Genomic DNA, 13,735 nt, shown 5'->3' with positions numbered 1-13,735 from the left:
CCTAGTTCGTGCCCCGTGTAGCCGCGCTGCACGGGGTTCGAACCAGCGGGGTTTTAAAAATGGCGGTGCCCCACTTATGCAAATGAAGCCCGGGAAATTCAAATCCCGGGCTTCATTTGCAAGTGTGGTATGCCTACATTACCCCGCTAGTTCGAACTAGCGGTGTAGTGTAGACATACCCTGTGTGTGTTCCACTGCCACAGAGACAGCTTTTTAAAAGCCATGCGCGTTAACTAATGGCACAGCTTTTGAATCTGAGGAACAAGAATGGGACCCAGTCTGTGTGGCTCACCAAGGGGGGAGTAAGTCTGTGTCCCGAGAGGGAGAAGAGATCAAAGTAGTGAGGAAACACTTAAATCCAAAAGCAATAACTTTCAGCCTCTATCTGCTCAGTTAGAGCGTGAAGTGTTACTTGAAAATACTTCCTTCCCTTCCAGGGAGGGTGGGCGGGTGAGCCAGAGAACCTGTGTGAACTCTAGCCTGCAGCGTGCTTTTCTTTGTTCTAGGAATCACTCTGTCCGAGTATTTCCGGGACATGGGCTACAATGTCAGTATGATGGCTGATTCCACTTCCCGATGGGCTGAGGCCCTTAGGGAAATTTCAGGGCGTTTAGCTGAAATGCCAGCGGGTAAGTAGTCTTTGTTCTTAGTGCCCAGCCGTGGGAAGCCTTCCTGTGGCAGCTGAGCCTTTGCATGATGTTGTTTCTCTGTGCTGTTTGCAGACAGTGGCTATCCAGCCTATCTCGGTGCCCGTCTGGCCTCATTCTACGAGCGAGCTGGCAGAGTGAAGTGTCTGGGGAACCCTGAGCGGGAAGGGAGCGTCAGCATTGTCGGAGCGTAAGTCCTAGACCTGTCAGTGTTCTCTAGACTGCAGTTCTTCTCGGGTGGGTGATGCGAACCACGGCTCAGTGCTTCTCAGACAGGCAAGCAGACACAGTCCGTGCCCTGAGGAACTGCCAGGCAAAGGACAGGCTGACAGGTTAGCAGTGTTTGGGTGGGGGGGAATGACATGCCTGCCAACAGTATTCAAGGGGGACTGAAATGTGGCGAGGATACGGGGCCTGTGGTGTGCTGGAGGAGATTGTACCATAATCAAGGAGAGGCATGGGTGGAAGATGGTATGCAGAAGGTTGTGAGAAGCTGGCACACGAGTGGTTGAGAGTTGGAACGCCGGCAGAGCACAGGCGCCAGTGCGGGTAAGACATCAACTCTTTGATGTGAGTGAAGCTTGCAGGAGGAGGAGGGGGGTGGAATTTATGGAGAGCTTTGACAGTAGTAATACACTGCTTGAAAATCCCTCCACTGACTCCCCGTCCACTGGCATCAGGTGGAGGGAGTGGAGCGATTGTCTGCTGTGGCGAGGCTGAGCGGGGTAAGGGATAGGCGCTGAGACTTAGACGGGAAGAGATGCTAGAGACCTTTGTGAGGGCAGTTTCTGTAGCCTGAGCCAACAATGGAGGACCACTTACTAGGGAAAGAGAGTAGGGACTGAGATTTCAGTGTGGCATTAGAAAGCTTTCCCTAGACTTGCAGGAATGTCTCTGATTCTTCTGTACTCCTTGTCCCTATTCACACAGACATCCATATACCTGTCTGAGCAACTGGAAACCTTTTAAGTTTAACTTTATCTGAAAGTGGTGCAGGATTCTACTAGTTTCTAGGGCCTGTCCATTGCTCCAGGAGGTCTGGTGCTACAGTGTAGTGGAGTGATATTGATTACTACAAGAATAGACATCATCTTCTGTGACAAACCACCCTCTCCAAACACTTTAAATTCTGTGGACCTCAGGCTATAGTGAGGGAATCCTCGCTATTTTCCTCTCTCACAACTTAATCTGCCTTATAATGAATCCTGGATTACAGCCTGGAGCCGAGAGGTGGAGGTGGGAGGTCTTTTGGATCATCTCAACTAAACTAGATCCAGTCTAGTTGTATTCCTGGGGTTTGGAAATGGGTGGATGGATGGATATGGATGCATAGCAGGGCAGTGTCACTTGCAGTAGAAAGTGATAAGTGGTCCCAAATTTGGATTTGTGCTCATGCGACGTGTTTTTGAATTCTGAACATTGTTCAGAATCCTGATGGTCTTTCTGCCTGCTTTGAAACCTGGACTCTTGGTGGTTGAATCCTGTTTTGTGTCAAGAACTGGGAAGGTCTAATGCTGGATTAGAAAAATGTGACTGCTCACCAAGGGTAGAGCCATTCTGGGTCCTCCCTCCTCTTCGTGCATCCTCTGACGTGGGTTTCAAAGGATCCTCACGTTTTGTTGAAAGGGAGAAGCGGAGGATGGCAAACTTGGTTGCTACTGGTATCAAGTTGTGGTGTTGGGTTTTGGAGTGTCAGCCTAGCTCTGTGTGACTGCTGCTGATCATGCCTTTGCTGTCTCTCTCCCTGTTCAGTGTGTCTCCCCCTGGGGGTGACTTCTCCGATCCTGTCACATCTGCCACGCTGGGCATTGTTCAGGTACGTGCCACCCAGTGTTCCCTCAAACTTTTTCCATCCATGGGCAGCATGAATTTCATTATGTGCGCTGTACTGAGGTAATGTGTGCCAACAGGGGAAACCAATAACCTAGATATTCTAAAAGAGTCACCACAGGGATAACTACTCCAGCCAGGACAGGTTAAGGCATTTTTAGATTTCTCTACTCCAATTAAATCTTCAGCATGAGAGAGAAATAAAAATGTACGAAATGCACAGACCAGTCAAAAACGAAAATAACACACTTTGAAGGAAGTATCCGAAACAACAATACAAGTGGGTGTTGAGTGTGGAAGAGTGTGTGTATGTGAGAGAGACAGATGCGCGTTGCCTCTAGGTCTGCTTGTTCAGATGCAGCAGCTGCTGGCAAGCTCCCTCTGTCCTGAGTCCTGACGTGTCCCCCCACTGCTGTGTGGGGATGGGGCACAAGATATCACCCCACACACCCCGCTCTGCTCTGCAAGCAGGAGGCTTCTGGGCACTGTGCCACAGCAAAGGGCCGGCACAGCATGGCAGTGAGGGGTAGAACACCTGAAGTACGCAGCACATGATAGCACAGCTTAGCGAGGACTTCTGTCCCATCCCCAGGTCACGTACTCTTCATCCCTGAACCACACAGGTCCGTCCTGCTGGCTGTTTCCCCAGGAGTATTCCTGCCCCCCTCAAACAGAGGATGGCAGCCTTCTACTGTGAAATGGGGTGGAGAGGACAGCTGCATTCCTAAATGAAAGGAGCATTGAGACTTTGACTGTTTTCTAGAAGAGAATCAGGCCTAGAGGTGACTCTGCAGCAAACTCCTTATGCAGAAACGTGTGGGAGCTTATGACAGTCTTCAGTGGCTAGCTTGTCCTCGGCTGAGAAGGAAACTCATGAATCGGTTTGAATTTGGCAGGTGTTTTGGGGTTTGGATAAGAAGCTGGCTCAGCGCAAGCACTTCCCATCTGTCAACTGGCTGATCAGCTACAGCAAGTACACGCGGGCCCTGGATGAGTATTATGACAAGCACTTCACAGAGTTTGTCCCCCTGAGGACAAAGGCCAAAGAGATTCTGCAGGAAGAAGAGGACCTGGCGGAAATTGTGCAGCTTGTGGGGAAGGTGAGCAACGAGCACCCTGAGGGGGAGTATGGTGTCTTAACGAGACCTTTCAAAGAACTGGCCTACCTCCATTTCACTGCTTTTGGCAGAGACTATAGGTGCTCTCCTAGCAGAGATGGGGCTAGCATTAGCTAGTGTGTGTGGTTATTGGCGAGCAGGCAATGAGACCTGGAGGAAAGGTGGTAATTTAAGAACAAAAGAATGGCCACACTGGGTCAGACCAATGGTCTGTCTAGCCCATGGTTCTGTCTTCTGATGGGTTGGGTCATATGCTTCAGAAAGAAGAGATTCTGAAGAAAAGTAGATTTGTCTTCCACCAGCTGTATTTAATTCAGACTTTTTTGACCCCTCCATCATAGGAATGTTAAATATCGGTTAACTGAATAGTCGATTCATCTCATTAATTCTTATCAGTTACTTGACTATTCTGTAGCCCTCAGGGGTGGGGCCAGCAGCCAGTGCACTCCAGCCCTGTTCCTGAGGAGCCCCCTTCCACTCCATGCTGCTGCCTCAGTATCAGAGGTAGCAGCAGGGGGTGCCAGGACGGGAGCTGGTCTATGAGTTTAAAAACCAGCTTCCCTCCCGGTTGCCCCACGCTACTGCCTCTGATAGAGGCAGCAGTGTAGGATGGCAGCAGCCCCTGTTCAGAGGGGGTTCTGAGCTCCCAGATCCAACATGAGCTGAAACTGAGCCGGGCTGTATGCCCGCCTGGCTCCTAATACACTTTAAAGGCAGAGCTGCAGCAGGGGTAGGTCCTGGACCCATCGCAAGCCAGGACTGAGCCAGGCTGCTAAAAAATTTACTGGTGCGGGGGAGGGAAATGTGTGTAGTCTATAGCATTAACCTATAAGCTTTGCTTATCAGTTATTCAGCTACACTATTACATCACTGGACCCAAAAAGCAGTGCTCAGAAGAATTTTTAGGAGTAGGTGAAAGCTCCACTTTCGCAGCCCAGGAGTATGCTTGCAAAGCAACTGGAAAACGCGTGTGACTGCAGCCAACTGCAATACTCTGCTTGGGTGTAAAGGAAAAGGCTCTGGATGCAGTGATCTGACTTCCTGACGTTTGTTTCCTCCCTCTAGAACAGCAGGCTCAGTCTCTAATTTAATAAATGTGCTGAAAAGTTTCCCTGTCAGTTTTTCAATGCCCCTGTCCTCTGGGGAAATTCCAGTTCACAGCCATGCAGCTGTATCCTGAGGTCCCTTCTCTTACAGCGCCCTGACAAGGGCTGTTTCCAAAGCACTGCACTGACCTGCCAAATTCTGTGCTCCAGGTATAGGCCTGAAACGCGTGTTGCATTAAAAGTGTGAAACCAAGTTGTTCCAGAGTGCAGCCGATGAAATGAAGTAGAGAGAAGAGCGATGTCTGTTCTCTGCAAAGTGACTGTGCAGCCATCAGGCCTGGAGTTGGAGACTTATTAACAGTGACTTCCTGAGTTTCCAGTCTACAGGCATTTTTCAGTTTCTCAACGCATCTCAGCATGTTGGGCTAGAAAGCTAAACATGGACAGAGAAACTGCATTTGAGGAGAGGTTTCAGGAGAACCCCATTGAAAACTGACTTGTTATGTACCATGCACGAGGTATATTTTTATAGCATCAGTTCAGATTTAATAAATAACTTTTAAACTTCCTCCGTACACAAGCCACGCTAACCTACACCTATTAACTAACTCCCATTGGAAGAAGTTGGGGAGAAGGGGGGGAAGTAATGGGCAGAAATCATGGATCCAGCAGCCACAGAAGGGGCCATGATTGATGTTTCAAGCATTTCTGTAAGGTGTACAAGTCACACAGATACAAGTGCCTTCAGATATGGGTAAACGCAGCCATGCTATGGGGGTGGTTCTACTTTGTCTGGAAACTAGTCTAGGTCAAGTGGTACAAAAAACTGTGCGGACTCGGGCTTAATTTTCACAGGCGGGCCGCTTAATGAATTTTGGGACTGGTCACAAGTGGCTCCACCCCCACAGAAGGGGCGGGGCTGGGCACTAGCCTTCCTCGGTGTTGTCTGGGGCAGGAGACTTTGAAGTAAAAACAAAACAAAAAAAACACCCATGCATAGAGCAAAGGACTCGCAACTCCCGGTCCAGCCGCTACTGCGTTGCCTGGCAGTTGTGCAGGGTTGCTGTGGCAATTTAAAGAGCTCACGGCCTGGCTCCTGCCAGGGTAGCACTGTGACCAGGGGCCATGAGCCATTTAAGTAGGATCCTGCTGCCTGAGCCACTGCCTGGAAATTCAATGGCACGGGCAGGAGGATATAAATAGAAAGCAGCCAGATGCAGTCCATGGGCCGGATCAAGGTGTTAGGTGGGCCCTGGGTCACATCTTGCCTAGCCCTGGGTTACAGGATCACAGTGCAGATGGCACTTGGTGCGTGAGGCAAGGCAGGACTCACAACCAGATAAGATCCATTATTTATAAATATTTAACATTTGTATTGGTTACAATGGAAGCAGTTGAATGTGTTACGGGTGCAGCCTTATTCTTTGCTGTGGTCGTAACAGGTTTCTTTGGAAAGAAGTGTCATACGCTGCTTCCTCCACGGAGCACCATCCAAGCGGCATATTGAATAAGGCTGAGGCCCTGTGAGAACAGCCCATGGTGGGGGTACGAGACTGCTGCAGCGCACATGCACAAGGGGTCGTTTAGGTTGTTTGTCTTCCACTTTAAGCTCTCAGATGAGAACTGCCAGCCCTAGCTACATGGACACTTAACAATATTTTATACTGTAGCTTTCTCTGGTGCCTCTCGCAGGGCTCTCTGAAAGCAGCCCCTCAAACATTCCCTGAGTCTCGTCGTCCCCTTTTGAGAGGATAAAACTGAGGCAAAGATGAAGTGATGGATGGTGCAAGATAATAGCTCGGGAAGAGGGAGAAGAGGAGAGATGGTTCTGCACATGCAATTAATAATTTTCTTGTCACTGACTTATTTGCATCATTAGCAAATGGTGCACTGGGGAAAAGCAACTATTGGCTTCAGGGATTAGCTTCAGATTCTGCAGCCGTCTGCTTTTTATTGTTGATGTTCTTAAATACCCTGTTTTACTGAAATGCCCTCAGATGCCTTGCTGGAGAGCAGATGTGCCGGCTCCCCAATCTGCAGGCTTACATTGCCGCAACAGCATTGTGTCTGTGTACTGTATGCTGCTCTGCAGGCAGGCCATGAGCATGTCACTTAGCACCCGCAGGAATTCAGCACGGTGGAATCTTAACTATTGTACTTCATGTGCTTGTCGGCATCTGGTGGCTGATTGAATAACTGGCTTTGTTTTGGCGAATTGGAAATGTAACTTTTTGCCCCATTGTATTTATACCTGAAAAGGGCAGTGGGGACGTAAGCCACGTCCCTGTAGATGAAGAGGATGGTGTAAACGAGTTTGGTTGGCATTATGGGCTTTAGCAGAGTTAGGGAGCCAACACCCAACCCTCCCATACACAGAACCTGGCACCAAACTAAATTTGGACTTTGCCTTCTAGGCTTCCTTGGCAGAAACAGATAAAATTACCCTGGAGGTTGCCAAACTGATCAAAGATGACTTCCTGCAGCAGAATGGCTATAGCCCTTATGACAGGTGAGCACCGGGAGGCTGTGTGTGTCCCATTCATCTTCTGTGTACTAGGTTTGGATGGAAATCCTATTTAGAAAGAGGATCCTGTTTGATGGACCCACAACCTGTTTCCATGGAAATCCAGGAGCCGCTCCTAGGAAAATATAGCCTGTGCTGTTCCAAATTGCCTCCATGTTGCCAGAGGCACAATATGCAGAGCCCTTCTGGTTCCATGGTAGGGGTTGGCTATGTTGAGAAGTTCCCCTAGAATCTCCCGTCCCAGCATCCTGTCTATTGAAATGAGCACTGCTAATTAACCCGGGCTAGGAACAAGCCCTTTGCCTGAACAAACGAAATCCCCCCAGAAAGGGAGAAGAGGGCCGTTTAGTTCACTTTCTTCCTCCCTCAATAGGAATCTTTCTGTGTTTCAGTAGAGTCCCAGGGATACACAGTCTGAGAATCTGGTTCAGGCTACTTATCCTCTGCTATCACTGCACATGTTTAGCCCATCTGTGACTCGTGACCTCCTCTTACAGCCCCTCCCCAGCCTGGTGTGCTACTCCATCTTCTCTCAGTGGCTCCTCTGTGTCTGTCTGTATCCTGTTTTCATACCATCCCTTGTGTCTGGCGCAGCCATCCATGGAGTTCTTCAGCCTTCCCCCACCTCCCTGTGCTGTTATGCATCCCCCCATGGCAACTCTCTTGTGGTGTTCTGTTGTAGCTGCTTGTGCTATCCAGCCATGCTTTTAGGGCAGGGATTCTATTTGCCGTGTTCATTGCATCATCAACATTGCATTTCTGTGGTGGTTCTTAAGAGCACCACTTGCTTTGCCTGGTCTCCTAGTGCTGGGTGGAGTGCTAGTGCCATAGGAGCTGCCATCATTCCTCCAAGCAGCTGGAAAGTGGGATGGGAAACATCCTGAAATGCACTGTATCCATATGGAGTCAAGCACAGGACTGGAGCTGAGGGAAATTGAGGCTGTGGTGATGTCACTGCAGCTTGGAATTGTAATACAAGGATCACGCTGTCATGCCAGGCCTCTGTTTTTAGACTTCAAGTCTGCTCATGGCTGAAGTTGAAGGTCCGTTGCCCCTGGGTCATACCATGAAGTATCTTACACTGTTGAAAATTGTGTGGCCTGTAATACAGTGAGCAGATCCAGGGTTTTGTGATGTAGCTTTCTGAGGTGATATAGGCCAGCAAGCTTAGATCCCTGCCCCGGCATCAAGGGACTCCAGCCTCTGTGAGAGGGTTCTGTTAGGCATGAAGGCAGCAGAGCTTGCACTTTATTTCCAGCCTCTCTGCAGCCCGGGAAAGTGGTTGGTTGTTCATACTAGATTGTCCTGTTTCTGTCAGGTTCTGCCCATTTTATAAGACCGTGGGGATGCTCTCCAACATGATCGCATTCTACGACATGGCACGCCGAGCGGTAGAGACAACAGCTCAGAGTGACAATAAGATCACGTGGTCCATCATTCGAGAAAATATGTCTGAGATCCTCCAGAAACTTGTTAGCATGAAATTCAAGGTATGTCTGTGGGGTGACAGAGGGAGCAGGGCATTGGCTCCCTGGCCTCTCCGTATGGCCACCTGCTGCATTGGAACAGGGAGACTGACGCTGCTTTGCTGTGCTAAGGGGATAAAAAGTCCTAGGAAGCCTGCAGTGCCTGTACAAACCTGTTGCCTACACACATTTTTCTTCGGAGAAATGGTTGACAAACGGAGACGCTTACTGTATTTGCTTTGGTTGATGTAAAAGGCATCTCTGTTTGTCCCATACCTACGCGGCCACCTGATAACGTAGCCCCGGCTCTTTGAACTGAGAACTGCGTTGGTGGATGAGCACAGAGGAAGCAGCTGTGACCAGGGTCACTTCACCAAGTGGCCTTGGACACTGTTAGGTGGCTTAGGTCCAAAAATTAGATGCACTTGAATGTTAAGTGACAAACATGCAGTAAGTGATGGGCAATGTCCATCCAACACACACCCAATTTGGAATAGAAAAGAAACACCCATGAAAAGTACCTTGTGAAGAGGAATCTGCTTCAGGTGAGGCACAACCCATTCTATTGGCATTAACCCGGCATGCATCCCACAGGTTGACATACTCCTTAAAGAGGCATGTTGGGGGAGGAGTGGATTGGAAAGTGCAGACACATCAGTGGCGAAACTCACTGGAATATCATCCGGCAGTGTTAAGAGAGTAGAGAGCTGACAATCCACCAGCTCAGCTTGTCCCAGCCTGTCTGCAGTGGGTGTGTAGCTGCAAGTGTCAGTTTCTCGCTACAAACAGAGGATGGATAGGGCCTCCCTAGAGCTTCCTGGTAAAAAGTGAGGGTGAGAGGACATGGTCTTGCAGACGTGGGCTAGCTCAATTCCAATGGAAAGGGTTGGGTTTGGAATTAGGCCTCTGCATAATGAGGATGAGCCTTGCAGTGTGCTTGATTGTTGAACTGTTGCAGTTGGCTCTAGCTAGAGGGGAGATGGTGTATAATCCTTGTGTCCCATAGCGTCACTGACTGCCAGTGCAAGCATTACCTCAATCCTTTTGTTAGCTTTCCTCTGAGACGTTTCTAAAAAAACTCTGGGTCTGTTTCCTAGATTAAGGCTAGGAATACTCTCCATTATCCTGTTGATTGTGTGGCATGTGGAAAAGGAAGGAGAGACATAAACCTGTCTGTTGTTTTAAGAGGATGTAAACACAGAGGTCAGGAAGGAGTTAAGTTAGTGGCAAAAGACTGTCAAGCTGTGTAAGGAAACCAAGGATTTCCAAGACTGACTTTCATGTGCTGTGTTTTCAGGACCCGGTGAAGGACGGCGAGGCAAATATCAAGGCAGACTACGCTCAGCTCTTTGAGGACATGCAGAATGCATTCCGTAGTCTGGAAGACTAGGCTTTGCCCCCATTCCAATTATCCCCTTCAATTTAAATTTCTCATCTCAACCCCTCTGCTTCCCTACTGTGCAAGACTGAAAGGAGAGTACCTGAGTTTATAACAGTCCTACGTGTTGTAGTTCATACTCAGTAGGTCTTGATAAAACATTCCTCTTAGTTTGTGTTTGGCCTCACCGTGTGTCTGATATGGTGGGTGGAGTTAGGTGTGAATGTGTCTGATAGTGAGTGAGGAACTGCAATTGTAAACTTGTAGGGTGAAGGGATTGTTGTTTTTTCCCCCCCTTCCACTCCTGAATAGATGTGATCTCTTACCGTCCAGGCTCTTGCTTTTTGGGGGAAGTAAACCAAGTAAGTTATATTGGTAGAGGAGGCATGGATCTCAGTGCAGTGATATGGTACATTCTGAGGTGGTAATGTTAAAGGCATGTGGGCCGGTGACTATCATGCAAAGAATGAACATTTCCCCTGCTTTGAAATCAGATTTATTGCATTTTTCCAAGAATGAGCTGCTACTACCAATAATATTGTAAATTCTTTGGTACAGTTCTCCTTCTAAACTTCCAACTGAGCCTGTATTACACCAAGTGTATTAACACAATTGTGGAACTCTGCAAGGTGTTAACGGAGAGGAGGAACATGTGAAAACAGCCGTGTGTCAGTCTGCATTTGAGAAGTAGCATTTATTTTTCTACCTAATACCTAAAATCGAACTGTTGGACTACACTTTTAGTTAATTCAAAGCCATAGCTGCTCAACTATCAGCAGCAAGAATTTTGTTCTCTTGCTTCCCACTCCCAACAGAAAATGGCATGGCACACTCAGCTGTTTTCAGTGGGTGAAGTGTGGTATTGCTTTGTACTACAGGACAGGCTATAGTGATTCCACTTGAAGGAATCAAGAATGCCATCCTCCTGCAGTGGCACACTGCCTGCCATAACATTGATCTTCTAGTGCAATGTCAAGGTCACCATATGTTTCCAAAACTGTCCGTTCAGATACTTGAATTGGATTTGTTTGTCCAGTTGTGCATGGAAGGCCCTTTTGTAGAGGGACTGTTCAATGTTAAACTTTCTTGTTGGCAGGTTCATTGTGATGCCAAGAGAACCTGGTGATACTTTTTTGCACTTCACTCGGGAGGTGTTTTGTGTCCCCAAAGCAGTCAGTTCTGCTGCTTCTTGACCTTGTTTAATAGCAGAGCTGATCTGTGATGAGGACCAAGTACAGAGCAGCCTTTTCTCATTGACCTGCTAGAGCCAGAACTCACCATATTGCTGCACAAAGGGAGAAATGAATAAAGGAGTTGGCAGCCTTTTTGATGTCTTTTAGGAGGAATCCAACACTGTGTTTTGCCACACAGCATTCATCCCAGACTTAGTCCAGCTAATGCCTTTGAGCTAGTCTTGCTGTGTAACCGTATCCACTGCAACTGGCACCTGTATGGTGAGCAAGTGTCAGTCTCTTCAGCAAGTTACCAGCTTTAAACAGCAATGGACCAAATTATACTGTGTTCTGCCTTGTCTGGCATGGAGCCCAGCTGAAACTTTAAAAGGCTTTTAAAATATTAACTTCCTTTGATCACCCAAAATAAACAAAGAAATGTGACCTAGTGCTCTGGTGGTGAATGGCTGACAGTTTACAGTTCACTTAATTTCTGTATATGCTGCCTATGGAGAATGGTCATGTATAAATGAGTAGTTGCTATACAGCCCTTTGCCAGAATCCTCCTTGTTCAGCCCCATCACAAGTGTACTATGTGTGTAGCATTCCATGCTAGAGGACAGATGTTCTATTTCTTTAATAGAGGATGTTATAAACTTTACAACATGTCAAAGATAATGCAGTTCTAATATTTATTGTGCTGTACCTGGCCCTAAAGTGTGACCAGTTCAAACAGTTGCATATATATATATTTTTTGTTTTGTCTTGTCTGTTTTCAGTGTTGAAATTCTGATGTTTTACTGTTGCTACAAATTTTTCCTCCACAGGTGTGGGAGGAATGAAGGATAGATAAAACGAAGCCAACATCTGCGCTTCCTAATGTCATAATGGATATTGCTGGAAGTTGTGCAAAACTGTTCAAGTCAATGAGAATAAAGTGAATTTAAAAGTATTGTGCTCTTCCTTTTCATGGTCTGTTACCTCCATGCAAAATCAAAACTCCCTCTAGGAACTGAGAGCATACCACAAAGTCTGAACAGACTGTAAACTGTTACACACACACACCCACACACACACACCCATTACTTCTTTCAGAAAGGAAAAGCATGCTGTTGTGGAAAGGAATACTAAACAAACCTGGAACAGACGATTTTCATCTAGCAGCATCTATTATGTGATAGAGTAAGACTGACTTAAGATTCCTAGAACCCCATGATTAAAGGATATACAATACAGAAAATCATTTTACAATGCCCCACAAAAGCTCATCGCCTAATAAACTATCTATTAGTCTTTAAAGTGCTAGATAATTTTTTTCTTTTTATTAAAGTTATGCTTAGGCAGGAATTCTGTTTTTGACTTGTCGTAGCAGATCATTGCTTGAAAGTTAGTTGTTTAACACTTACAAATAAGCTCTTTTCCTTCAGTCAGTCTTGCTTCTGTTCAGTGCAGATCTCCAGAGTGTCTCGTGCAAATGACTGCCTAGTTCCCTACTGTTCCATCCATTTCCCACAGGAAGAGATGAGGAGCCTGTCCCCTAAAACTACCTTGGCAGACCTAGTTTAATTTTTTCCCAAGCAGGTAGCCCTTTCCCTTAATGTGGCTCAATGCAAATTCAGTCATCTCAGGCAAAAGGTGGTCATATTTTTCCTAAAGATGAGATTCACCTTTAAAGCCACCAGAGTTCATCTTGGCATATGAAAACCAGAGTGCCTGGTTCAGTTTGAGGCACACAGGGTACCTTTCTGCCTTTGTTTCTATAGCTATGAAATGTAGTCTATGCAGGTTGATCAATGTGCCCCAGTCTTATTTGGCTAATTCATTCCTTCTCCAATAGTAAAATGTGTTGAGTCCAAGCATAATAAACTGGGCTCTATTTCTGCATGAGCAGCTGGATGGAGGAGGCTCTAGATTGGGTATTGGCAGCATAGGGCATGTGTGCCATAAGTGGTATGCAAGATGATTTTTGTGGCACATGCAGCATGGCGTAGGGGGTGGGTGGCCCAGCAAGCAGAGTGGGTGGCATGGCACTGGGCTCCCTGTCTGGGATGTGCAGCTCCTGGGGGCTAATGCCTTCCTGCTACAGACTCCCTTCTCCTGCTCTGGGCAGGGCCTGCTCCACAGATTGGGGTGGTGCAGCTGGTTTGCTGCTGCCTCCATGTAGCTGGGGCCTGGGCTAAGCTATGGGTGGGGAGACCCTTCCCCAGTGACCTGCTGCCCCCATCCAAGGGCTGGAGCCAGTCCTGGAGCCACCACCTTTAGGTGAGGGGTGAGCCCTGGGGCAAAAGGCTGGGCAGGGAAGTGACTGTCCCCTTGCCCTGCCAGTGTGTGTCCTGGGGGCACAGATATGGGGGGGGGGTAGGAGAGGTGAAGGACGCTGTGAGGGGGCAGGGCTTGCACTAAGGGGACAGTTAAATCTTGACCTGACACTTCTGAAAGGTTGCCAACCCCTGCTCTACATTATTCTTTGCACTTAAAGCAGGGCTATTCAATATGGCTAAAGAATACCCTACCTACAAATGAACAGTTTGGGAATTTACATATACTCCCATAC

At 47.6% G+C, this 13,735-nt stretch overlaps 1 protein-coding gene across 2 annotated transcripts in view; it reads left to right on the top strand.

Annotated features, from left to right (window-relative positions):
• The window catches only part of ATP6V1A (ATPase H+ transporting V1 subunit A), a 39,904-nt gene extending 27,771 nt beyond the window's left edge, over positions 1 to 12,133 (top strand). For both annotated transcript variants that reach the window (XM_075904967.2, XM_006132930.5), the window contains exons 9-15: positions 507 to 629; positions 723 to 837; positions 2,400 to 2,463; positions 3,374 to 3,577; positions 7,056 to 7,150; positions 8,484 to 8,655; positions 9,929 to 12,133. In XM_075904967.2, coding sequence (XP_075761082.1) covers positions 507 to 629; positions 723 to 837; positions 2,400 to 2,463; positions 3,374 to 3,577; positions 7,056 to 7,150; positions 8,484 to 8,655; positions 9,929 to 10,021 — 866 coding nt within the window. In that variant the 3' untranslated portion in view covers positions 10,022 to 12,133. The remainder of the gene's footprint in view (positions 1 to 506; positions 630 to 722; positions 838 to 2,399; positions 2,464 to 3,373; positions 3,578 to 7,055; positions 7,151 to 8,483; positions 8,656 to 9,928) is intronic.
• Positions 12,134 to 13,735: the final 1,602 nt, after the last annotated feature.

The sequence above is a fragment of the Pelodiscus sinensis genome, chromosome 1 (genome assembly GCF_052426305.1).
Source record: "Pelodiscus sinensis isolate ZL-2025 chromosome 1, ASM5242630v1, whole genome shotgun sequence".
Lineage (NCBI taxonomy): Eukaryota > Metazoa > Chordata > Testudines > Trionychidae > Pelodiscus > Pelodiscus sinensis.
This window is presented reverse-complemented; position numbering and strand designations above follow the sequence as displayed.